The 26,001-nt window shown below is 36.6% G+C and overlaps 1 protein-coding gene across 2 annotated transcripts in view; it reads left to right on the top strand.

The window, feature by feature from the left end:
- TRRAP (transformation/transcription domain associated protein) overlaps window positions 1–26,001 on the top strand; it is a 382,824-nt gene that overhangs the window by 43,179 nt on the left and 313,644 nt on the right. For both annotated transcript variants that reach the window (XM_053694540.1, XM_053694539.1), the window contains exons 18-22: window positions 9,962–10,153; window positions 11,422–11,587; window positions 11,671–11,927; window positions 22,279–22,479; window positions 23,922–24,073. In XM_053694540.1, the coding sequence (XP_053550515.1) occupies window positions 9,962–10,153; window positions 11,422–11,587; window positions 11,671–11,927; window positions 22,279–22,479; window positions 23,922–24,073 (968 nt within the window). The remainder of the gene's footprint in view (window positions 1–9,961; window positions 10,154–11,421; window positions 11,588–11,670; window positions 11,928–22,278; window positions 22,480–23,921; window positions 24,074–26,001) is intronic.

Below are 26,001 nucleotides of genomic sequence, written 5' to 3'. Positions count from 1 at the left end.
CAAACATGCGAAATTCAAAGCTCTGAAAACATCCAGAGACACCTTATTGTGTCCTAAAATCAAAGACAATTCCACCACCATTCCTAGATTGATCACTACATACAATCCGCAGATGCAGAGCGTGATTAAGATACTCAATGAGAACTGGCATATCCTCACCAGTGATCCTGAGCTTAAAGATACATTAGGAGCGAGAGTACAAATAGGCTATAAGAGACCGAGAAACCTAAAGGATCAACTTGTACAGAGTCATTATATACACACTCCGAAAAAAAGTGACACTGACCCTGGCATGTACCCATGTGGCACATGTTCTGTCTGTCCTCATGTCAGAAAAATTAAAGAAATTCAGGACAAATATGGGAAGAGCCAAAAACTTAAACACCACTTCACATGCAGATCCCTGGGAGTTATTTATATCATCTATTGTGAATGTGAGAAAGCTTATGTAGGCATGACGACCAGAGAGGCAAGGGTCAGGATTCTGGAACATAAAAACAATATTAAGAACGCAGAAAAAGACCTACAAAAAGGCAAAAAGATTACAAGTGTAGCAAAACATTTTTTACTTAAACATCAAGGATCAAGCAGCCATTTAAAATTTTCTGTTCTGCAGAAAGTCTCCCTTGGCATTAGAGGGGGCAATTTAGAAAACTCTCTATTAAAAGCAGAATGCCGTTGGATACATCTACTCAATACTGTACATCCACACGGATTAAATGAATTCAACAATTACAATGTTTATTTATAAAAAGTTCTTTTTCCAAAAGATCTTCCCTTTATACACTACTTTAACATTAAGTTAATAAAAACACAGTCTATGTACACATTAGCTCTTCACTAACCCTTATGAGCGTTTAATATATGTTACTACACTTTGGTATAAATTGTTTATACATATAATATCACTTTTCAGCTAATAAGTTACTTCACCCATTAACTTTCTACACAATTATTAATTTTTTCTACCGTACACAGCGTAGAAAGACTTTTCACTTCTACATATTATTGGAACATATGATTCAATATACTTTGTGTGGAATTCATACGCCCACGCACACCCCCCTCTTCTCTCACTTTTTGTGAGCATCACATTCTTTCATTATTTATGTGTGTCTTTTGCTCACATTTCTTCACTACACTGTATTACATTTACACTATCTAGCCCTTTTAATTTTATTTTTTTGTGGATTTATTTATCCTGTATATTCGAGGAACCTTCAATCTGAGTACATCTATTATGTATGGTATTTAAAATACGGCACTGTATTGAAAACTCTCTCAAATTGTGAATTCTCAGTTTGACCATAGAACAGTGATATATTGTTTGAAATATTGGACTACTAATGAGTGATATTCAATATCTTACTTTGTTAGAATTTTTATTGGTTGTCTATCCTAGTATCGATATAAATAAAGTTTCATAGATTTATCTATGGTATAATGTAAAACCAAGTAGATATAGATGATTTAGATACTATATCTAGGTAACGACCAGCAGCATTCTACTAATATAATTGATCACCAACAGAGACATCATTCACAAGTAATACATATCGATGCAAAGAATAAAGCGCACTTAACATTTTATATCTCGTTCTTGATGCGAGACTATGTATCTGATAGATACATTAACTCTTGCCCTTTTAAATAATTTTCTGATAAATTCAGCTCGTAAATGAGAACTTATCAGCTCTCCAAGCAAATGCGCTGTTTGAACTTCCATGTGTCACACTGCAAGGATTGACCAATGAGAAGTCACATAGCGTTATTCTGGTGAACCAATCAAAACACGTAGGCGGGTTTTTTGACTCCAACATAACCCGCTCTGTCCGGCCGGCGCGTACCCCTCTGAGGAAGCGTAATGTGAAACGCGCGTCAGGGGCACGAACACGGGGTTATTGAACCCCTAATTTTTAATTTGCTGACTCAGTCATAGCACTCTTGATACAACCTTAATATCTATAGACAGTTCAAAGTAATCAGGTCTCCGCTATAGAAGAGACCTTTTGGTAGTTTAGTCCTTATTTACGTTGATTGTAGACGATTTAACTTGGTGGCTGTTTGTAATGGGATATTTCTAAGCATTTCTGTGGTAACTCTCCTGACGATAATAGGGGTCAGATTTCTAAAACTCATAAACCTACGTTATTAAGCAGACTAACTGCACAGCATTCAAACTAGCTGATATAGCACTACTATGTGATGTGTTAAAATTGCGGAAACGCTTGTTAGTTTGTAGCAAACAATATCGGCTTATGCTAATTTATTTCATAAATTCATAAACTTACGTTATTAAGCAGGCTAACTGCACAGCATTTAAACTAGCTGATTAAGCACTACTATTTGATGTGTTAAAATTGCGGCAAGGCTTGTTAGTTTGTAGCAAACAATATCGGTTTATGCTAATTTATTCCAATATACTCACCCCGAATATCAGGTCACACACAGCAAACAGCTATACTGTGGTTCAACAAGAGGCACTCACCATATTTTGTCTCTGAAATCAAGGCTTATACTTTATATCTATGGGGCCGATATACTGACCACTTTAACTATTACTAGAAACAATAATTATAGTGCAACTCTCACTCAGTTTAGGACTCAAACACGTAGATACTCAAGGCCGTGCTTGGGTTGGCTAATTTATGCACTAATACCCAGCACATCAGATTATATAGTGTTTTTGCCTATCCAACTTAGTGCAGACTTGCCTTTAAGGAGGACTAACTAATTCAGCAATTATTTTTTCTTGCTGTCTATAATCTATTATATACTAACAGGGTTCAATATTGTAACACTATAAATAGTTAAGACTCCCTGTTAGTTACTATAATTTGAACGCGTGAGTGCTATTTGATATACCAATAATATTATCTGAGTTCCAGCTAGTTTTAATTGTATGTGTGCATGTGTATGAGTCCAGTCGGACTTTCAATATTTTTTCACCAATAAAGTTATTTAGTACAAATGAGTATGATTGGATGATTTTGATTCTTATATTCACTTATTTTTTATGTGTCTGACCTTTACCTACAGTGGGTACAGTTATTACACAATCCAGTAACCTGCAGTCTTTCTTTTTGTGTGTTGCAAATCTCTTTGCACACATATCTGTACATTTCTATGTATATTATTGCATAAGGTTCTGGGATTCTGGGACTATAAGTATTATACAAAGTGATTTAGTCCTTGAATATAAGAATTACAACCCACTTCCTTTCCCTCGCCATCCTCAGTTAATCAATATAAGCTACACCTAAAAATTACAACCTTCCTCAAGATGTAAATAATAATAATGAAAACAGACAATAAGGTGAGCGCGAAATTAATAGCAAATTGAGAAAATAAAATGTGATAATGTATAAAAAAATGTATATGATACCTAATATGTAAGGTGAACACTAAATGAGATAGTATAAAATTTAATAATTGTTTTACTATATAAAGGATTAAAAGAGACCTAAAGCTCTATTTAAAAATGTAAACACTTTAATATGCAGGTGAGTAAATTCATATAAACATTTAAAACACTAAACCTTGCAAGGTATTAACTAACAACTAAAATGTCCATAATAATTAATACAATGGATTAGAAGGGGTATAAAATAGCACCAACAAACTTCCTGTCTATCCCGCCTTCATGTGCCATATTGCATTTCCTTCCTTTGCTGAGTGTAAGGGTGTACTTGTACATCACAAATCAAATCTTCCTGAATGCCCGCTATGGGGCGAGTAGGAGCAGTCTGTCTTCTTTTACCAGTTTGAGCCGTGTGTACACTACCGGTGAAGCACACACCTGACAATTTGTACATTATACAACTAGAACGTTGAGAGGCTCTTTAACCATGGGTCTACGTATGTGTCATAACAGGAAATAAGCCAAAGGTGTAAACTGTCGTGTGTGTGTGTGTATAAGCTGCTTATGGAAAAAATACACTTTACAGGTGGGCAGACATAATTGTCTTTTAAGAGCAAAAAAAAAAGTTGGTCTTCAGTACATAGATATATTTTTAAATAAGTTTAAAAAGCCCTTACAAACATCTGCACTAGTTAAACATTTGAGAAGTCTCATTTATTTAATTTCCAATTTAAAAGAAACATTTGCCACCTCAGACTCTTTCATGGGCTGATGGTGAATTTTATAAGCATTTTAAATGTATTTAAATGAAACACATGCTTCGTATTTAATCAAACCTTAAATCTCTATAAATATTATGCACACAGAAGTGCTTGCATCTGTATGAATATTGTGCACACTGATATAACAGCAGTGCTTGCATCTTTATAAATATTATGCACGCTGATATAACAGTAGTGCTGGAATCTATATACATATTATGCACACTGATATAACAGTAGTGCTTGCATCTATTTGAATATTCTGTAGACTGATATAACAGAAGTGCTTGCATCTATTTGAATATTCTGCACACTGATATAACAGTAGTGCTTGCATCTGTATGAATATTCTGCACATTGATATAACAGTAGTGCTTGCATCTGTATGAATATTATGCACACTGATATAACAGTAGTGCTTGCATCTATATGAATATTGTGCACACTGATATAACAGTAGTGCTTGCATCTATATGAATATTGTGCACACTGATATAACAGTAGTGCTTGCATCTGTATGAATATTCTGCACATTGATATAACAGTAGTGCTTGCATCTGTATGAATATTATGCACACTGATATAACAGTAGTGCTTGCATCTATATGAATATTGTGCACACTGATATAACAGTAGTGCTGGCATCTATATGAATATTGTGCACACTGATATAACAGAAGTGCTTGCGTCTATATGAATATTGTGCACACTGATATAACAGTAGTGCTTGCGTCTATATGAATATTGTGCACACTGATATAACAGAAGTGCTTGCGTCTATATGAATATTGTGCGCACTGATATAACAGAAGTGCTTGCATCTATATAAATATTTTGCACACTGATATAACAGAAGTGCTTGCATCTATATGAATATTGTGCACACTGATATAACAGAAGTGCTTGCATCTATATAAATATTTTGCACACTGATATAACAGAAGTGCTTGCATCTATATGAATATTGTGCACACTGATATAACAGTAGTGCTGGCATCTATATGAATATTGTGCACACTGATATAACAGAAGTGCTTGCGTCTATATGAATATTGTGCACACTGATATAACAGTAGTGCTTGCGTCTATATGAATATTATGCACACTGATATAACAGAAGTGCTTGCATCTATATAAATATTTTGCACACTGATATAACAGAAGTGCTTGCATCTATATGAATATTGTGCACACTGATATAACAGAAGTGCTTGCGTCTATATGAATATTGTGCACACTGATATAACAGTAGTGCTTGCGTCTATATGAATATTATGCACACTGATATAACAGAAGTGCTTGCATCTATATGAATATTGTGCACACTGATATAACAGAAGTGCTTGCATCTATATAAATATTGTGCGCGCTGATATAACAGTAGTGCTTGCATCTATATGAATATTATGCACACTGATATAACAGTAGTGCTTGCGTCTATATGAATATTATGCGCACTGATATAACAGTAGTGCTTGCATCTATATGAATATTATGCACACTGATATAACAGTAGTGCTTGCGTCTATATGAATATTATGCGCACTGATATAACAGTAGTGCTTGCGTCTATATGAATATTATGCGCACTGATATAACAGTAGTGCTTGCATCTATATGAATATTGTGCACACTGATATAACAGTAGTGCTTGCATCTATATGAATATTGTGCACACTGATATAACAGTAGTGCTTGCATCTATATGAATATTGTGCACACTGATATAACAGAAGTGCTTGCGTCTATATGAATATTGTGCACTCTGATATAACAGAAGTACTTGCGTCTATATGAATATTGTGCGCACTGATATAACAGAAGTGCTTGCATCTATATGAATATTGTGCACTCTGATATAACAGAAGTGCTTGCGTCTATATGAATATTATGCACACTGATATAACAGTAGTGCTTGCATCTATATGAATATTCTGCACACTGATATAACAGTAGTGCTTGCATCTATATGAATATTGTGCACTCTGATATAACAGTAGTGCTTGCATCTATATGAATATTATGCGCACTGATATAACAGTAGTGCTTGCATCTACATGAATATTATGCGCACTGATATAACAGTAGTGCTTGCATCTACATGAATATTATGCGCACTGATATAACAGTAGTGCTTGCATCTATATGAATATTATGCGCACTGATATAACAGTAGTGCTTGCATCTACATGAATATTATGCGCACTGATATAACAGTAGTGCTTGCATCTACATGAATATTATGCGCACTGATATAACAGTAGTGCTTGCATCTACATGAATATTATGCGCACTGATATAACAGTAGTGCTTGCATCTACATGAATATTATGCACACTGATATAACAGTAGTGCTTGCGTCTATATGAATATTATGCGCACTGATATAACAGTAGTGCTTGCATCTATATGAATATTGTGCACACTGATATAACAGTAGTGCTTGCATCTATATGAATATTATGCGCACTGATATAACAGTAGTGCTTGCATCTACATGAATATTATGCGCACTGATATAACAGTAGTGCTTGCATCTACATGAATATTATGCGCACTGATATAACAGTAGTGCTTGCGTCTATATGAATATTGTGCACACTGATATAACAGTAGTGCTTGCGTCTATATGAATATTATGCACACTGATATAACAGAAGTGCTTGTGTCTATATGAATATTCTGCACACTGATATAACAGTAGTGCTTGCATCTATATGAATATTATGTGCACTGATATAACAGAAGTGCTGGCATCTATATGAATATTATGCGCACTGATATAACAGTAGTGCTTGCGTCTATATGAATATTATGCGCACTGATATAACAGTAGTGCTTGCGTCTATATGAATATTATGCGCACTGATATAACAGTAGTGCTTGCATCTATATGAATATTATGCGCACTGATATAACAGAAGTGCTTGCGTCTATATGAATATTATGCGCACTGATATAACAGTAGTGCTTGCGTCTATATGAATATTATGCACACTGATATAACAGTAGTGCTTGCATCTATATGAATATTATTATGCGCACTGATATAACAGTAGTGCTTGCGTCTATATGAATATTATGCGCACTGATATAACAGTAGTGCTTGCATCTATATGAATATTATGCGCACTGATATAACAGTAGTGCTTGCGTCTATATGAATATTATGCGCACTGATATAACAGTAGTGCTTGCATCTATATGAATATTATGCGCACTGATATAACAGTAGTGCTTGCATCTATATGAATATTGTGCACACTGATATAACAGAAGTGCTTGTGTCTATATGAATATTATGTGCACTGATATAACAGTAGTGCTTGCATCTATATGAATATTGTGCACACTGATATAACAGAAGTGCTTGTGTCTATATGAATATTCTGCACACTGATATAACAGTAGTGCTTGCGTCTATATGAATATTGTGCACACTGATATAACAGTAGTGCTTGCGTCTATATGAATATTATGCACACTGATATAACAGTAGTGCTTGCATCTATATGAATATTATGCGCACTGATATAACAGTAGTGCTTGCATCTACATGAATATTATGCGCACTGATATAACAGTAGTACTTGCGTCTATATGAATATTATGCACACTGATATAACAGTAGTGCTTGCGTCTATATGAATATTATGCACACTGATATAACAGTAGTGCTTGCGTCTATATGAATATTATGCACACTGATATAACAGTAGTGCTTGCGTCTATATGAATATTATGCACACTGATATAACAGTAGTGCTTGCATCTATATGAATATTATGCGCACTGATATAACAGTAGTACTTGCGTCTATATGAATATTATGTGCACTGATATAACAGAAGTGCTTGCGTCTATATGAATATTATGCACACTGATATAACAGAAGTGCTTGCGTCTATATGAATATTGTGCACACTGATATAACAGAAGTGCTTGCGTCTATATGAATATTGTGCACACTGATATAACAGAAGTGCTTGCGTCTATATGAATATTCTGCACACTGATATAACAGAAGTGCTTGCGTCTATATGAATATTATGCGCACTGATATAACAGTAGTGCTTGCGTCTATATGAATATTATGCACACTGATATAACAGTAGTGCTTGCATCTATATGAATATTATTATGCGCACTGATATAACAGTAGTGCTTGCGTCTATATGAATATTATGCACACTGATATAACAGTAGTGCTGGCATCTATATGAATATTATGCACACTGATATAACAGTAGTGCTTGCGTCTATATAAATATTGTGCGCGCTGATATAACAGTAGTGCTGGAATCTATATGAATATTCTGCACACTGATATAACAGAAGTGCTGGCATCTATATGAATATTGTGCACACTGATATAACAGTAGTGCTTGCATCTACATGAATATTATGCGCACTGATATAACAGTAGTACTTGCATCTATATGAATATTATGAATATTATGCACACTGATATAACAGTAGTGCTTGCATCTATATGAATATTATGCGCACTGATATAACAGTAGTGCTTGCATCTATATGAATATTATGCACACTGATATAACAGTAGTGCTTGCATCTATATGAATATTATGCGCACTGATATAACAGTAGTGCTTGCATCTATATGAATATTATGCGCACTGATAAAACAGTAGTGCTTGCATCTATATGAATATTATGCGCACTGATATAACAGTAGTGCTTGCATCTATATGAATATTATGCGCACTGATATAACAGTAGTGCTTGCATCTATATGAATATTATGCACACTGATATAACAGTAGTACTTGCATCTATATGAATATTATGCGCACTGATATAACAGTAGTGCTTGCATCTATATGAATATTATGCACACTGATATAACAGTAGTGCTTGCATCTATATGAATATTATGCGCACTGATATAACAGTAGTACTTGCATCTATATGAATATTATGCGCACTGATATAACAGTAGTGCTTGCATCTATATGAATATTATGCGCACTGATATAACAGTAGTACTTGCATCTATATGAATATTATGCACACTGATATAACAGAAGTGCTTGCATCTATATGAATATTATGCGCACTGATATAACAGAAGTGCTTGCATCTATATGAATATTATGTGCACTGATATAACAGTAGTGCTTGCGTCTATATGAATATTATGCGCACTGATATAACAGTAGTGCTTGTGTCTATATGAATATTATGCGCACTGATATAACAGTAGTACTTGCATCTATATGAATATTATGCGCACTGATATAACAGTAGTGCTTGCATCTATATGAATATTATGCGCACTGATATAACAGTAGTACTTGCATCTATATGAATATTATGCGCACTGATATAACAGTAGTGCTTGCATCTATATGAATATTATGCGCACTGATATAACAGTAGTGCTTGCATCTATATGAATATTATGCGCACTGATATAACAGTAGTGCTTGCATCTATATGAATATTATGCGCACTGATATAACAGTAGTGCTTGCATCTATATGAATATTATGCGCACTGATATAACAGTAGTGCTTGCGTCTATATGAATATTATGCGCACTGATATAACAGTAGTGCTTGCATCTATATGAATATTATGCACACTGATATAACAGAAGTGCTTGCATCTATATGAATATTATGCGCACTGATATAACAGAAGTGCTTCTAGGGAGAAATCCATACCTGTTAAATTTTATACTCGATAACTGTAAGTTCAGCCAGCGTCCTCAAGGTAGTGACCTGGGCTTTAACCCTTCTCTAAATTCAGCGCACCTGAGACACTTTGTTTTGTTGAGTGATTTTCAATTTGAATAATCCACTTGTTTCCTCAGATTGTAGCCAATTCCTTCCTGGCAAACCCCACTACGTCAGCTCTCTTTGCTACTATCCTGGTGGAATATTTACTGGAAAGGCTTCCGGAGATGGGTTCCAATGTGGAGCTGTCCAACTTATACCTCAAGCTGTTTAAGCTGGTGTTTGGCTCTGTTTCTCTCTTTGCAGCTGATAATGAACAAATGCTCAAGGTAAGAGAAAAATCACCTTTAAAGCAGCATTCCTGTACGGAGTATACATTCATTTTTAAAGTGACATAAGACTTAAATGTTAAGGGGATGTAAAACGCAATTTTTTTTTATTTCATGATTTAGAAAGAGTATGCAATTTACTAATATTATTTAATTTGCTTTATTCTCTTGATATCCTTTGTAGCATATCTAAATAGGCTCAGTAGCTGCTGATTGGTGGCTGCACATAGATGTCTTGTGTGATTGGCTCACCTATGTGCATTGGTATTTTCTTCAACAAATGATAATCTGGAGAATGTAGAAAATTAAATAAGCGTTAAATTGGATTGTTGTTTAAAATTGTATTATCTATCTGAATCATGAAATAAAAATGTTTTTGTTTCATGTCCCTTTTTAACTAATGAAAAATTGATTTGTGATAGGACTTGAGTTAATTCCTGTTAAAATAGGCAGACAGTATAGCTTGAAAGGACCACTAACGTAAAAATAAAAATTTCATGATTCAGATAAAGCACACCATTTTACACAACTCCAATTAACATCCATTATCTAAATAGGCACAATCTTTTTATATGCACACTTTCTGAGTCACCTGAACATGTGCAAGATTCACAGAATATACATATATGCATTTTGTGATTGGCTGATGGTTGTCAGATGATGCAGTATGGAGGAAAATAAAACTTTATTTGTCAGAAAAAATCGAACTACTTGTGAAATGTAAGTGCTTTTGCATTGTCTATTTATTATATTATTTTACTGTGTTTAGTGGTCCTTTAAAGAAATGGTCAAGTGTAGTTGAGTACTTTATTGTTTAAAGTGATGGTAAATCCAAACTTAAAAAAACGCTATGATTTGCCATCACTAAAAATAAACTGGAGTTTCATTGATCACTAATTAAAAAAAGGTGCTAAACTCACCTTGTCTGTTCTGCAGCAGCTCGCTAAAGTCAGAGCCTCCGGGCTGCCCACGGCACATAGTTTTTTTCTTAAAGAGGTGACATTTCCACCTCTAAACCAATAACCGTGCTTGTCATCTGACAGTGTTCTGAATGCTAGCACACCTATTGGTTTAGAGGTGAAAACATCACCTCATTGGTAAAGAGTGCTGTGCCATGGGCGGCTGGAGGCTCTGACTTTAGCGAGGTGTCGCAGAACAGAAAATGTGAGTTTAGCACCCTTTTTAATAAGTGATCAATGAAACTCCAGTTTATTTTATATATAGATATTTCTGACATATTGTTTTTTTTGTTTTTGTTTTTTTTGTAGCCACATCTGCACAAGATAGTGAACAGTTCTATGGAGCTGGCACAGACTGCTAAGGAGCCTTACAACTACTTCCTGCTGCTGAGGGCACTTTTTAGGTCTATTGGTGGAGGCAGCCATGACCTCTTGTATCAAGAGTTCCTGCCACTGCTACCAAATCTTCTGCAAGGTCAGAGCTTTGTACCTCACCTCTGATGTTGACCTTGTAATGCTGTTGTAATATGTCGTGACAACCTGCATCTTTGCTTTCAGGTCTGAATATGTTGCAGAGTGGACTTCATAAGCAGCACATGAAGGATCTTTTTGTAGAGCTGTGTCTCACTGTGCCAGTTCGCCTGAGCTCTTTGTTACCGTACCTCCCCATGTTGATGGATCCATTAGTGTCGGCTCTTAATGGCTCTCAGACCCTAGTGAGTCAGGGCCTTAGGACATTGGAGCTGTGTGTGGACAACCTGCAGCCGGACTTCCTGTACGATCACATTCAACCAGTCCGTGCTGAGCTCATGCAAGTTAGTATAGATGACACCAGGAGGCAGTATTGACTCAGAATATTATTCATGACTTTACTAACTAGAGAATTTTCCACAAAATGCTCTTATCTTGCAAACCATATTAGGTAAATGTGTATATTTCAATATGATGTCAATTTAGCATTACGCTGTCTTCATTTAACACCAAGAAGCTGTAGGTCTTAAGATTTTTATCTCTTCTTTGTTTGGCTTAGAACATAATAGCTCGAAGAAATTAATAAAATGTAATTGAACATGTAAATTCAATTTAAATAGTGATACAAAACCCAAAGAAATGAGATATTTTGTCACGTGCCTCAGTTTTCTTTATTAAAATAGCGCAGCAGAATCTGTTGGCGCTCTACAAATACCTGTTATTAATAATAATGAAAATATCGGCCCTTGCCAACTGTATAATGTGCCATAACCTAAAAGGTTGTGAATGAGTCAATAGATGACTAATAATTTGACATGCATTATATGTTAACTGTGCCCACAAACAGATTAACCACTGTAGATGTTAAAAGTGAAAAGTACTTTACAGAAACTTTATTAAATTTATATTGGCTTGCTTTCCAAAAGATGTAGCAGGATCAAACGGAGATAGGGAGTTCAATCATTTTCTTTTTTAAGACACGATGAGTCCACGAATCATCTTAATTACTAATGGGATATTCACCTCCTGGTCAGCAGGAGGAGGCAAAGAGCACCACAGCAGAGCTATTAAATTGCTCCTCCCTTCCCTCCGACTCCAGTCATTCTCTTTGCCTATGTTAGTGATAGGAAGATGTAAAAGTTCTTCAAGCAGTGGTGCCTTCCGTTTAGGTTCCCTGTCTTGTCCTTCCCGTATCACCTGTGTACTCTAGCTTGGGTATTGGATCCCATTAGTAATTAAGATGATGCGTGGACTTGTGTCTTAAAAAAGAAAAGAAAATTTATGCTTACCTGATAAACATTTCTTTATTGACACGATGAGTCCACGGCCCGCCCTGTTCTTGTAGACAGGTTGTTGATTATTATAAACTTCAGACACCTCTGCACCTTGGCTTTTCCTTTCTCTTCCTAACTTCGGTCGAATGACTGGAGTGGGAGGGAAGGGAGGAGCTATTTAAAAGCTCTGCTGTGGTGCTCTTTGCCTCCTCCTGCTGACCCGGAGGTGAATATCCCATTAGTAATTAAGATGATTCGTGGACTCATCATGTCAACAAATAAATACATTTATCAGGTAAGCATACATTTTCTTTTTATGTTTTATTTGCTACATTACATTCTGTAGTGCTGAGCATGGTGGGAATGTTTTTTTTATTTGGCTCAACGTAACAATTTTAAGATTTTTGACATGGTCACATGTTCATTTAGGGTGACACAAACTTTGTATATTTCTAAATATTTGTTTTTATGTATATAGAACTGTTGTCATTTTGTCATATAAATTAATTAAAAAAAATATCTCCAATTTTCTTTGTATCTTTGTATGTAATCTCTTCTGGCCAGTTGTAGTAATTGCTGATAATTTTAATTAAAAAGACTGACAGAGAGTGCAGTAGACTTAGGGCTGTGTATACATAGTATCTGGTGAGAGGGACTGGACTTATTTACTTTTTAACAGAGTGTGGTGCGTAAGTGTTGTATATAAGTGCATCTTATATAGCACAAAGACTAATGCTTCAGTTGTAGTTGCTTTCTTTAAACATGAATTACATCACTCACAGAATATGTAAATTAGTTGAATGCTTTAGAATTTGATTTTCTTCTGTCCTCGGCTATAATTAAAGGGACAGTTTACTCAAAAAATTTCTCCCCTTTAACCCCTTAATGACCGCAGCACTTTTCCATTTTCTGTCCGTTTGGGACCAAGGCTATTTTTACATTTTTGCGGTGTTTGTGTTTAGCTGTAATTTTCCTCTTACTCATTTACTGTACCCACACATATTATATACCGTTTCTTTCATGTAATTAACAAGAGTCCATGAGCTAGTGACGTATGGGATATACATTCCTACCAGGAGGGGCAAAGTTTCCCAAACCTTAAAATGCCTATAAATACACCCCTCACCACACCCACAAATCAGTTTTACAAACTTTGCCTCCAAGGGAGGTGGTGAAGTAAGTTTGTGCTAGATTCTACGTTGATATGCGCTCCGCAGCAAGTTGGAGCCCGGTTTTCCTCTCAGCGTGCAGTGAATGTCAGAGGGATGTGAGGAGAGTATTGCCTATTGAATGCAGTGATCTCCTTCTACGGGGTCTATTTCATAAGGTTCTCTGTTATCGGTCGTAGAGATTCATCTCTTACCTCCCTTTTCAGATCGACGATATACTCTTATATTTACCATTTCCTCTACTGATTCTCGTTTCAGTACTGGTTTGGCTTTCTACAAACATGTAGATGAGTGTCCTGGGGTAAGTAAGTCTTATTTTCTGTGACACTCTAAGCTATGGTTGGGCACTTTATTTATAAAGTTCTAAATATATGTATTCAAACATTTATTTGCCTTGACTCAGAATGTTCAACTTTCCTTATTTCCAGACAGTCAGTTTCATATTTGGGATTATGCTTTAAATTATCATATTTTTTCTTACCTCAAAAATTTGACTTTTTTCCCTGTGGGCTGTTAGGCTCGCGGGGGCTGAAAATGCTTCATTTTATTGTGTCATTCTTGGCGCGGACTTTTTTGGCGCAAAAATTCTTTTCCGTTTCCGGCGTCATACGTGTCGCCGGAAGTTGTGTCATTTTTGACGTTATTTTGCGCCAAAAATGTCGGCGTTCCGGATGTGGCGTCATTTTTGGCGCCAAAAGCATTTAGGCGCCAAATAATGTGGGCGTCTTATTTGGCGCCAAAAAATATGGGCGTCGCTTTTGTCTCCACATTATTTCAGTCTCATTTTTCATTTGCTTCTGGTTGCTAGAAGCTTGATGTTTGGCATTTTTTTCCCATTCCTGAAACTGTCTTATAAGGAATTTGATCTATTTTGCTTTATATGTTGTTTTTTCTCTTACATATTGCAAGATGTCTCACGTTGCATCTGAGCCAGAAGATACTACAGGAAAACCACTGCCTGCTGGATCTACCAAAGCTAAGTGTATCTGCTGTAAACTTTTGGTAGCTATTCCTCCAGCTGTTGTTTGTAATAATTGTCATGACAAACTTGTTAAAGCAGATAATATTTCCTTTAGTGATGTACCATTGCCTGTTGCAGTTCCCTCAACATCTAAGGTGCAGAATGTTCCTGATAACATAAGAGATTTTGTTTCTGAATCCATAAAGAAGGCTTTGTCTGTTATTTCTCCTTCTAGTAAACGTAAAAAGTCTTTTAAATCTTCTCTCTCTACAGATGAATTTTTAAATGAACACCATCATTCTGATTCTTTGGACTCTTCTGGTTCAGAGGATTCTGTCTCAGAGATTGATGCTGATAAATCTTCATATTTATTTAAGATGGAATTTATTCGCTCTTTACTTAAAGAAGTACTAATTGCTTTAGAAATAGAGGATTCTAGTCCTCTTGATACTAATTCTATACGTTTGGATAAGGTTTTTAAAGCTCCTGCGGTTATTCCAGAAGTCTTTCCTGTTCCTAATGCTATTTCTGCAGTAATTGCTAAGGAATGGGATAAATTGGGTAATTCATTTACTCCTTCTAAACGTTTTAAGCAATTATATCCTGTTCCGCCTGACAGGTTAGAATTTTGGGACAAAATCCCTAAAGTTGATGGGGCTATTTCTACCCTTGCTAAACGTACTACCATTCCTACGTCAGATGGTACCTCGTTTAAAGATCCTTTAGATAGAAAAATTGAATCTTTTCTAAGAAAAGCTTATCTATGTTCAGGTAATCTTCTTAGACCTGCTATATCATTGGCTGATGTTGCTGCAGCTTCAACTTTTTGGTTGGAAACTCTAGCGCAACAAGTAACAAATCGTGATTCTCATGATATTATTATTCTTCTCCAGCATGCTAATAATTTCATCTGTGATGCCATTTTTGATATTATTAGAGTTGATGTTAGATTTATGTCTCTGGCTATCTTAGCCAGAAGAGCTTTATGGCTTAAGACTTGGAATGCTGATATGGCTTCTAAATCAACTCTACTTTCCATTTCTTTCCAGGGAAACAAATTATTTGGTTCTCAGTTGGATTCTATTATTTCAACTGTTACTGGTGGGAAAGGAACTTTTTTACCACAGGATAAAAAGTCTAAAGGTAAAAACAGGGCTAACAATCGTTTTCGTTCCTTTCGTTTCAACAAAGAACAAAAGCCTGATCCTTCGTCCTCAGGAGCAGTTTCAGTTTGGAAACCATCTCCAGTCTGGAATAAATCCAAGCCTGCTAGAAAGGCAAAGCCTGCTTCTAAGTTCACATGAAGGTACGGCCCTCATTCCAGTTCAGCTGGTAGGGGGCAGGTTACGTTTTTTCAAAGAAATTTGGATCAATTCTGTTCACAATCTTTGGATTCAGAACATTGTTTCAGAAGGGTACAGAATTGGTTTCAAGATGAGACCTCCTGCAAAGAGATTTTTTCTTTCCCATGTCCCAGTAAATCCAGTGAAAGCTCAAGCATTTCTGAATTGTGTTTCAGATCTAGAGTTGGCTGGAGTAATTATGCCAGTTCCAGTTCCGGAACAGGGGATGGGGTTTTATTCAAATCTCTTCATTGTACCAAAGAAGGAGAATTCCTTCAGACCAGTTCTGGATCTAAAATTATTGAATCGTTATGTAAGGATACCAACGTTCAAGATGGTAACTGTAAGGACTATATTGCCTTTTGTTCAGCAAGGGAATTATATGTCCACAATAGATTTACAGGATGCATATCTGCATATTCCAATTCATCCAGATCATTATCAGTTCCTGAGATTCTCTTTTCTAGACAAGCATTACCAATTTGTGGCTCTACCGTTTGGCCTTGCTACAGCTCCAAGAATTTTCACAAAGATTCTCGGTGCCCTTCTGTCTGTAATCAGAGAACAGGGTATTGTGGTATTTCCTTATTTGGACGATATCTTGGTACTTGCTCCGTCTTTACATTTAGCAGAGTCTCATACGAATCGACTTGTGTTGTTTCTTCAAGATCATGGTTGGAGGATCAATTTACCAAAAAGTTCTTTGATTCCTCAAACAAGGGTAACCTTTCTGGGTTTCCAGATAGATTCAGTGTCCATGACTTTGTCTTTAACAGACAAGAGACGTCTAAAATTGATTACAGCCTGTCGAAACCTTCAGTCTCAATCATTCCCTTCGGTAGCCTTATGCATGGAAATTCTAGGTCTTATGACTGCTGCATCGGACGCGATCCCCTTTGCTCGTTTTCACATGCGACCTCTTCAGCTCTGTATGCTGAACCAATGGTGCAGGGATTACACGAAGATATATCAATTAATATCTTTAAAACCGATTGTTCGGCACTCTCTAACGTGGTGGACAGATCACCATCGTTTAATTCAGGGGGCTTCTTTTGTTCTTCCGACCTGGACTGTAATTTCAACAGATGCAAGTCTCACAGGTTGGGGAGCTGTGTGGGGATCTCTGACGGCACAAGGAGTTTGGGAATCTCAGGAGGTGAGATTACCGATCAATATCTTGGAACTCCGTGCAGTTTTCAGAGCTCTTCAGTTTTGGCCTCTTCTGAAGAGAGAATCGTTCATTTGTTTTCAGACAGACAATGTCACAACTGTGGCATACATCAATCATCAAGGAGGGACTCACAGTCCTCTGGCTATGAAAGAAGTATCTCGAATTTTGGTTTGGGCGGAATCCAGCTCCTGTCTAATCTCTGCGGTTCATATCCCAGGTGTAGACAATTGGGAAGCGGATTATCTCAGTCGCCAAACGTTGCATCCGGGCGAATGGTCTCTTCACCCAGAGGTATTTCTTCAGATTGTTCAATTGTGGGGGCTTCCAGAGATAGATCTGATGGCCTCTCATCTAAACAAGAAACTTCCCAGGTATCTGTCCAGATCCCGGGATCCTCAGGCGGAGGCAGTGGATGCATTATCACTTCCTTGGAAGTATCATCCTGCCTATATCTTTCCGCCTCTAGTTCTTCTTCCAAGAGTAATCTCCAAGATTCTGAGGGAATGCTCGTTTGTTCTGCTAATAGCTCCGGCATGGCCTCACAGGTTTTGGTATGCGGATCTTGTCCGGATGGCATCTTGCCAGCCATGGACTCTTCCGTTAAGACCAGACCTTCTGTCACAAGGTCCTTTTTTCCATCCGGATCTGAAATCCTTAAATTTAAAGGTATGGAGATTGAACGCTTGATTCTTGGTCATAGAGGTTTCTCTGACTCCGTGATTAATACTATGTTACAGGCTCGTAAATCTGTATCTCGAGAGATATATTATAGAGTCTGGAAGACTTATATTTCTTGGTGTCTTTCTCATCATTTTTCTTGGCATTCTTTTAGAATACCGAGAATTTTACAGTTTCTTCAGGATGGTTTAGATAAGGGTTTGTCCGCAAGTTCTTTGAAAGGACAAATCTCCGCTCTTTCTGTTCTTTTTCACAGAAAGATTGCTATTCTTCCTGATATTCATTGTTTTGTACAAGCTTTGGTTCGTATAAAACCTGTCATTAAGTCAATTTCTCCTCCTTGGAGTTTGAATTTGGTTCTGGGAGCTCTTCAAGCTCCTCCGTTTGAACCTATGCATTCATTGGACATTAAATTACTTTCTTGGAAAGTTTTGTTCCTTTTGGCCATCTCTTCTGCTAGAAGAGTTTCTGAATTATCTGCTCTTTCGTGTGAGTCTCCTTTTCTGATTTTTCATCAGGATAAGGCGGTGTTGCGAACTTCTTTTGAATTTTTACCTAAAGTTGTGAATTCCAACAACATTAGTAGAGAAATTGTGGTTCCTTCATTATGTCCTAATCCTAAGAATTCTAAGGAGAAATCATTGCATTCTTTGGATGTTGTTAGAGCTTTGAAATATTATGTTGAAGCTACGAAATCTTTCCGTAAGACTTCTAGTCTATTTGTTATCTTTTCCGGTTCTAGGAAAGGCCAGAAAGCTTCTGCCATTTCTTTGGCATCTTGGTTGAAATCTTTAATTCATCTTGCCTATGTTGAGTCGGGTAAAATTCCGCCTCAAAGAATTACAGCTCATTCTACTAGGTCAGTATCTACTTCCTGGGCGTTTAGGAATGAAGCTTCGGTTGACCAGATCTGCAAAGCAGCAACTTGGTCCTCTTTGCATACTTTTACTAAATTCTACCATTTTGATGTATTTTCTTCTTCTGAAGCAGTTTTTGGTAGAAAAGTTCTTCAGGCAGCGGTTTCAGTTTGAATCTTCTGCTTATGTTTTTTGTTAAACTTTATTTTGGGTGTGGATTATTTTCAGCAGGAATTGGCTGTCTTTATTTTATCCCTCCCTCTCTAGTGACTCTTGTGTGGAAAGATCCACATCTTGGGTAGTCATTATCCCATACGTCACTAGCTCATGGACTCTTGTTAATTACATGAAAGAAAACATAATTTATGTAAGAACTTACCTGATAAATTCATTTCTTTCATATTAACAAGAGTCCATGAGGCCCACCCTTTTTTGTGGTGGTTATGATTTTTTTGTATAAAGCACAATTATTCCAATTCCTTATTTTATATGCTTCGCACTTTTTTTCTTATCACCCCACTTCTTGGCTATTCGTTAAACTGATTTGTGGGTGTGGTGAGGGGTGTATTTATAGGCATTTTAAGGTTTGGGAAACTTTGCCCCTCCTGGTAGGAATGTATATCCCATACGTCACTAGCTCATGGACTCTTGTTAATATGAAAGAAATGAATTTATCAGGTAAGTTCTTACATAAATTATGTTTTTTCTCGCCATTAAATGGACTTTCAAAAGATACCATTATTTTCATCATATCTTATAATTTACTATAAAAAACATTATAAAATATGAAGGAAAAATGGAAAAAAACACACTTTTTCTAACTTTGACCCCCAAAATCTGTTACATATCTAAAACCACCAAAAAACACCCATGCTAAATAGTTTCTAAATTTTGTCCTGAGTTTAGAAATACCCAATGTTTACATCTTCTTTGCTTTTTTTGCAAGTTATAGGGCCATAAATACAAGTAGCACTTTGCTATTTCCAAACCACTTTTTTTCAAAATTAGCGCTAGTTACATTGGGACACTAATATCTTTCAGGAATCCCTGAATATCTATTGACATGTATATATTTTTTTTTAGAAGACATCCCAAAGTATTGATCTAGGCCCATTTTGGTATATTTCATGCCACTATTTCACCGCCAAATGCGATCAAATAAAAAAAATTGTTCACTTTTTCACAAATTTTTTCACAAACTTTAGGTTTCTCACTGAAATTATTTACAAACAACTTATGCAATTATAGAATAAATGGTTGTAAATGCTTCTCTGGGATCCCCTTTGTTCAGAAATAGCAGACATATATGGCTTTGGCTTTGCTTTTTGGTAATTAGAAGGCTGCTAAATGCCACTGCGCACAATACGTGTATTATGCCCAGCATTGAAGGGGTTAATTAGGGAGCATGTAGGGAGCTTCTAGGGTTAATTTTAGCTTTAGTGTAGTGTAGTAGACAACCCCAAGTATTGATCTAGGCCCATTTTGGTATATTTCATGCCATCATTTCACCGCCAAATGCGATCAAAGTAAAAAAAAATGTTAATTTTTTCACAATTTTAGGTTTCTCACTGAAATTATTTACAAACAGCTTGTGCAATTATGGCACAAATGGTTGTAAATGCTTCTCTGGGATGCCCTTTGTTCAGAAATAGCAGACATATATGACTTTGGCGTTGCTTTATGGTAATTAGAAAGTCGCTAAATGCTGCTGCGCATCACACGTGTATTATGGCTAGCAGTGAAGGGGTTAATTAGGTAGTTTGTAGGGAGCTTGCAGGGTTAATTTTAGCTTTAGTGTAGAGATCAGCCTCCCACCTGACACATCCCACCCCCTGATCCCTCCCAAACAGCTCCCTTCTCTCCCCCACCCCACAATTGTCCCCGCCATCTTAAGTACTGGCAGAAAGTCTGCCAGTACTAAAATAAAAGTTTTTTTTTTTTTAAAGAAAAAAAAAAAAAAAAGCATATTTACATATGCTGTGTTTAGGATCCCCCCCTTAACCCCCAACCTCCCTGATCCCCCCCAAAACAGCTCTCTACGCCTCCCTCTCAGCCTTATTGGGGGCCATCTTGGGTACTGGCAGCTGTCTGCCAGTACCCATTTTGAACAATCAAATGTTAATTATTATTTTTTTTTAATTTCTGTAGTGTAGCTCAATCGCCCCCCACCCCCCCACCACCTAAATCACACAAGGGCTTTTTTATTTGTCCCACTTTGTGTTTTGGGGACACATTTTTTCCGTAGTGTAGCGGTTCCCACCCGCTCCCTCCCCGTGCACGCGCCCGCCCCCGCCCCCTCGTGCACGTGCGCACGCCCGCGCGCGCCCCCGGACTCCCCCGCCCACGATCCCGCCCCCCTCCACATGACCAGGGCCATCGATGGCCGCCACCCACCTCCCATACCGGCTCCCACCCACCAACGATACCGGCCATCGATGTCCGGTGCAGAGAGGGCCACAGAGTGGCTCTCTCTGCATCGGATGGCCGTGAAAGGTTATTGCAGGATGCCTCCATATCGAGGCATCACTGCAATAACCGGAAAGCAGCTGGAAGCGAGCAGGATCGCTTCCAGCTGCTTTCCACACTGAGGACGTGCAGGGTACGTTCTCAGGCATTAACTGCCTTTTTTCTGAGGACGTACCCTGCACGTCCTCAGTCGTTAAGGGGTTAACTTGCTCCCAATGATCCACTTTACCTGCTGGAGTGTATTAAATTGTATACAAGTAGCCCCTTTACCCTTATATTGGCATTTGACATAGTTGATTTAGCATGTGGTATCCCCACCTATTCTGAAAGTTTGTGGCCGCAGGGCCAAGCTATAGATAAGCTGTGTAAACACAGCCAGCAGAAGACATTACACTCCCAGTGGGCTATAGCAGAGATAAGGTAATAAAATGATGATTTTTCCATTGTTCTCTCCAAGTACTGGTGATTGTTTTATGGACAGATATAAGATAAAGAAGAATGTATATGTACACAATGTGATAAAGTAATGAGATCTGATTATACCTACAAGCTCAACCCATTTTATTAGGTTGTGGCTTCAAATCACAAAATCAGAGCTTTAATATACACAAATAAACCATAAAAAGCTAATTTCCATACATTTTTTACTCTGCAGTTGGTAAAAAAAGCAATTATAAACACATTAAGGGAAAAACAATTTTACAGTGTACTGTCCCTTTAATCCTGGTATCCTATAACTTGGCTTTAATAATCTACATAACATCTGACTTTTTCAGGCTTTGTGGAGAACACTGCGCAATCCTGCAGACAGCATCTCCCATGTAGCGTACAGAGTCCTGGGGAAATTTGGTGGAAGCAACAGGAAGATGCTGAAGGAATCTCAAAAGCTGCAGTACATAGTGACAGAGATACAGGGTCCGAGCATAACTGTAGAGTTTGCAGACTGCAAAGCGTCCATACAGCTACCTATGGAAAAGGTACACACTGACTCTTATTTTTCTTGAATAGACAAAAGGGACAGCAGAGCCAAAATATATCAGTTTGTTGTATTTGTATCCAACACATTAGCTGCATAATTTAAATCAAAGCACTTATGTAGCTCTAGGAAAGTAAATGAAGGGGCTTATTTAACCCCTTAATGACCACTACGTACCCTGTACGTCGCTAGTCTTGCTATTAGACCCTTCCTCCCGCAGGCTTGCTAAAATAGCGTGGTCTCGCTGCTTGAGGCAAGACCGCGCTATTGAAAAAGTCACCCCCATAGAAAGATGTGCGACACACAGGGGCTAAATACTCTGTATTATTGGCAACTACAATATTTTTTGGATTCCAAAATAGTTATCACTATAATAGAAACTGATAATGTTCCCACTTGGACACAAATTTAGTGCTGTGTTTTCGGCCGCACTAAAGGTCAGTCTGCCTACATAATTTCACATTAACATTTTACAGTTAATCAGGGATGAAATTCAACTTCCAGTCAGGTGAGCAATGCAGTGTCCTGTTTCATGCTTTCTAAATGAAACTTAACTATCATTAGGCAAACTGTACCTTGCAGGATTATTGAGAAAATCAGTTTTAAAATTTATTTAACCTCTTAAATTAAAATATATTAGAATACAACATTGGGTAATAAAACCTCATTTGATTGCATTTTGAAACAAAAAATGATTTTGGGCATTGCTGCACCTTTTAGCAGTATTGGGCAAAAACTGCAAAAATGCCCTAATGGTAAGTTAAAAAGTTGGTAATTTTTGTGGTTAAAGGGACAGTCTGCTTGATTTTTTTAATTTTTTTTTTTTAAAAAAAAGATAGGTGGCACCTTTACTATAAATTCGGCAGCAATGCACAACCGACATTTTATATTAATATACTTTATAACCTCTAAATCTCTGCCTGTTTCTAAGTCCCTGCAGGCCACCTCTTATCTCAGTGCATTTTTATTAGCTTCTCACAGCCAGGCACTGCTAGTTCATGTGTGTCATATCGATAACAATGTGCTGATTCCCATAGAGTAATACAGAAACCAGCACTAATTGGCAAAAATGCAAGTTTGCAAAAAGCACTGAGATAAGGGGGCAGTCTGCAGAGGTTTAGATACAAGGTAATCACAAAGGTAAAAAGTATATTAATATTACCGTGTTCATTATGCAAAATGGGAATGGGTAATAAAGAGATTATCTATCTTTTTAAACAATAAAACATTTTGGGTAGACTGTCCTTTTAAATGTTGAAAAAATGTAGACCCTCAAAATGCGAGGATCAAATCTCAAAGTAAATAAAGGTTTGATTAGACCAGTGTGCTTTTTACTTTTAGAAACTAATATAATTTATTAAAATGAAATTCTTTTTTTTAACGTATTATAGAACAGTTTGCATTTAAAAGTTTAAACTTGTTTCCCCTCCCCCCTATGTTTAGGCCATTGAGACAGCTCTGGATTGTTTGAAGAGTGCGAACACGGAGCCGTACTATCGGAGACAGGCCTGGGAAGTGATTAAATGCTTCTTGGTGGCAATGATGAGCCTGGATGATAATAAACATGCCTTGTATCAGCTTCTGGCACATCCCAAGTAAGATGCTGAACAGTCCCTTCCCAAACGAATAATACGAGGAAATTAATCGATTGCAAATTTTATTTGAATTTTAGGAGCCATCCAGAAAATGGAAAAGACAGCTACATGTGTTTAGGAGCAATGCATTGATCACACCTTTTTTGTGGCGTTTTGGCGTTTTATTTAGACATAGTTGTACTATAATTTCATTATTTATTTTGCATTCCTTTTACTGTAATTTAACTCTGAAAATATGTGAGTTTTCCATTTTTGAGAATTGAAAGTGCAGTTGTCAGACTTCACAAATTTAATCTTCCTCCATATCTGTAATTGGCCTCAGCTGGGGTCATCATGTAGAGAACTGCAAACAATTACTAACACAATACAGCTCCTAGCAATTCTTTATTGGCTCCTCCAAATAGGACAAGTGGTGGAGGAGTTTGTCATTTGAAAGACAGTTGCAGCAAACAGTGTTAATGCATTAAAAAAATGCTCACATTAACCTAGCATGCTAATTTGCATATAAATCTTGTAATTACAAGGTGTTTTAACACTCGTAATGAAGAACAAATAAATGCATGCATTTGATATATTAATGGGACATTAAACTCTTTGAGATGGTAATATAAAATGCTAAATCATATATTTATTATACCTGGCAACAGCAAAGAAGGTAACCTAAGTTACAATATGGCAGCTCCCATTGTTTTATAGACACTAAAACTTTACACTCATTTTGTCAATATTTAACAGCTAATGAAACTTTAAAATAAATACATCATCTTGTTATTCTCAGACTAATCTTTTTGTTGAATGCATCATTATATCTATCATTTATCTAGTGTTTAATGTCCCTTTAATAAATGATAAGAATGGAAAAAAAAAACAGTGACAATATTTGCAATATTTTGCTGCAGGTTGAGCTGACTATGTTCTATAATTAAAAAAAAAAAAAAAAAATATAGAGCTACTGCAGTATCATAAGCAGGTTTCATACAACTCTGATACCAAAAAGGGAAACTAAACACATTTCATGCACCTCTCTCTATTCACAGGTGCTGCCATTATAGAACCTAGGTTACACTGCAGGAGGGTTACTGCACATGTGCAAACATGTCCGCACTGGAATGCAATGAAAGAGATTTCTACATGGCGGCACCATTTGGGAATAACCTCAATACTATGTTTATACATCCCTTTAATGTAGAGAGAAGCTAGTCTTTATACGGACAGATTGAAGTATATTATGGACATTATCTATTAAACTATTCGTGAAAGAGTTCCTTTCTATGAGGCTTTTTTTATTTGTTAATTTCAAAATTTTAAGAATAAAACTGCAAACACATTCTAGTTAGAAATACATATGGGCCTTTTTTGGGTTGTTGATACAGATTGCTTATTTAATGGTGAATAGATGTAAGTTTTGAATGTGCTTCATACTCAGTAATATTTATTGAAACATTCATCTTAAAGGGACATGAAACCACATTTTTTTTCTTTCATGATCCAGACAGAACATACAATGTTACAGAACTTTCCAATGTACTTATTTTATCTAATTTGCTTTGTTCTTTTGGTATTCTTTGTTGAAAAGCATACCTAGGTAGGCTCAGGAGCTGGTAGCTAGCTGCTAATTAATTGGTGGCTGCACTTATATGCCTTTAGATATCCATATAATAAAGCAAAATTTATAATAGAAGTAAACTGTTTTTTTTTGGTTTTGGTTTTTTAAGGACCAGAAAATAAAGTAGATTTGCATAATCTACAAATGCATAATAAAAAGACAGTGCAACTTCACTTAGTCTGAACTTCGAATTAGTAGTAGATTTTGTTCTGATAAATGTATGTCTGTATCCACTCCCCATGTATCATGTGACAGCCATCAGCCAATCACAAATGAATATACTTATATTCTGTGAATTCTTACACATGCTCAGTAAGAGCCG

This window comes from Bombina bombina, chromosome 11, assembly GCF_027579735.1.
Source record: "Bombina bombina isolate aBomBom1 chromosome 11, aBomBom1.pri, whole genome shotgun sequence".
Lineage (NCBI taxonomy): Eukaryota > Metazoa > Chordata > Amphibia > Anura > Bombinatoridae > Bombina > Bombina bombina.
This window is presented reverse-complemented; position numbering and strand designations above follow the sequence as displayed.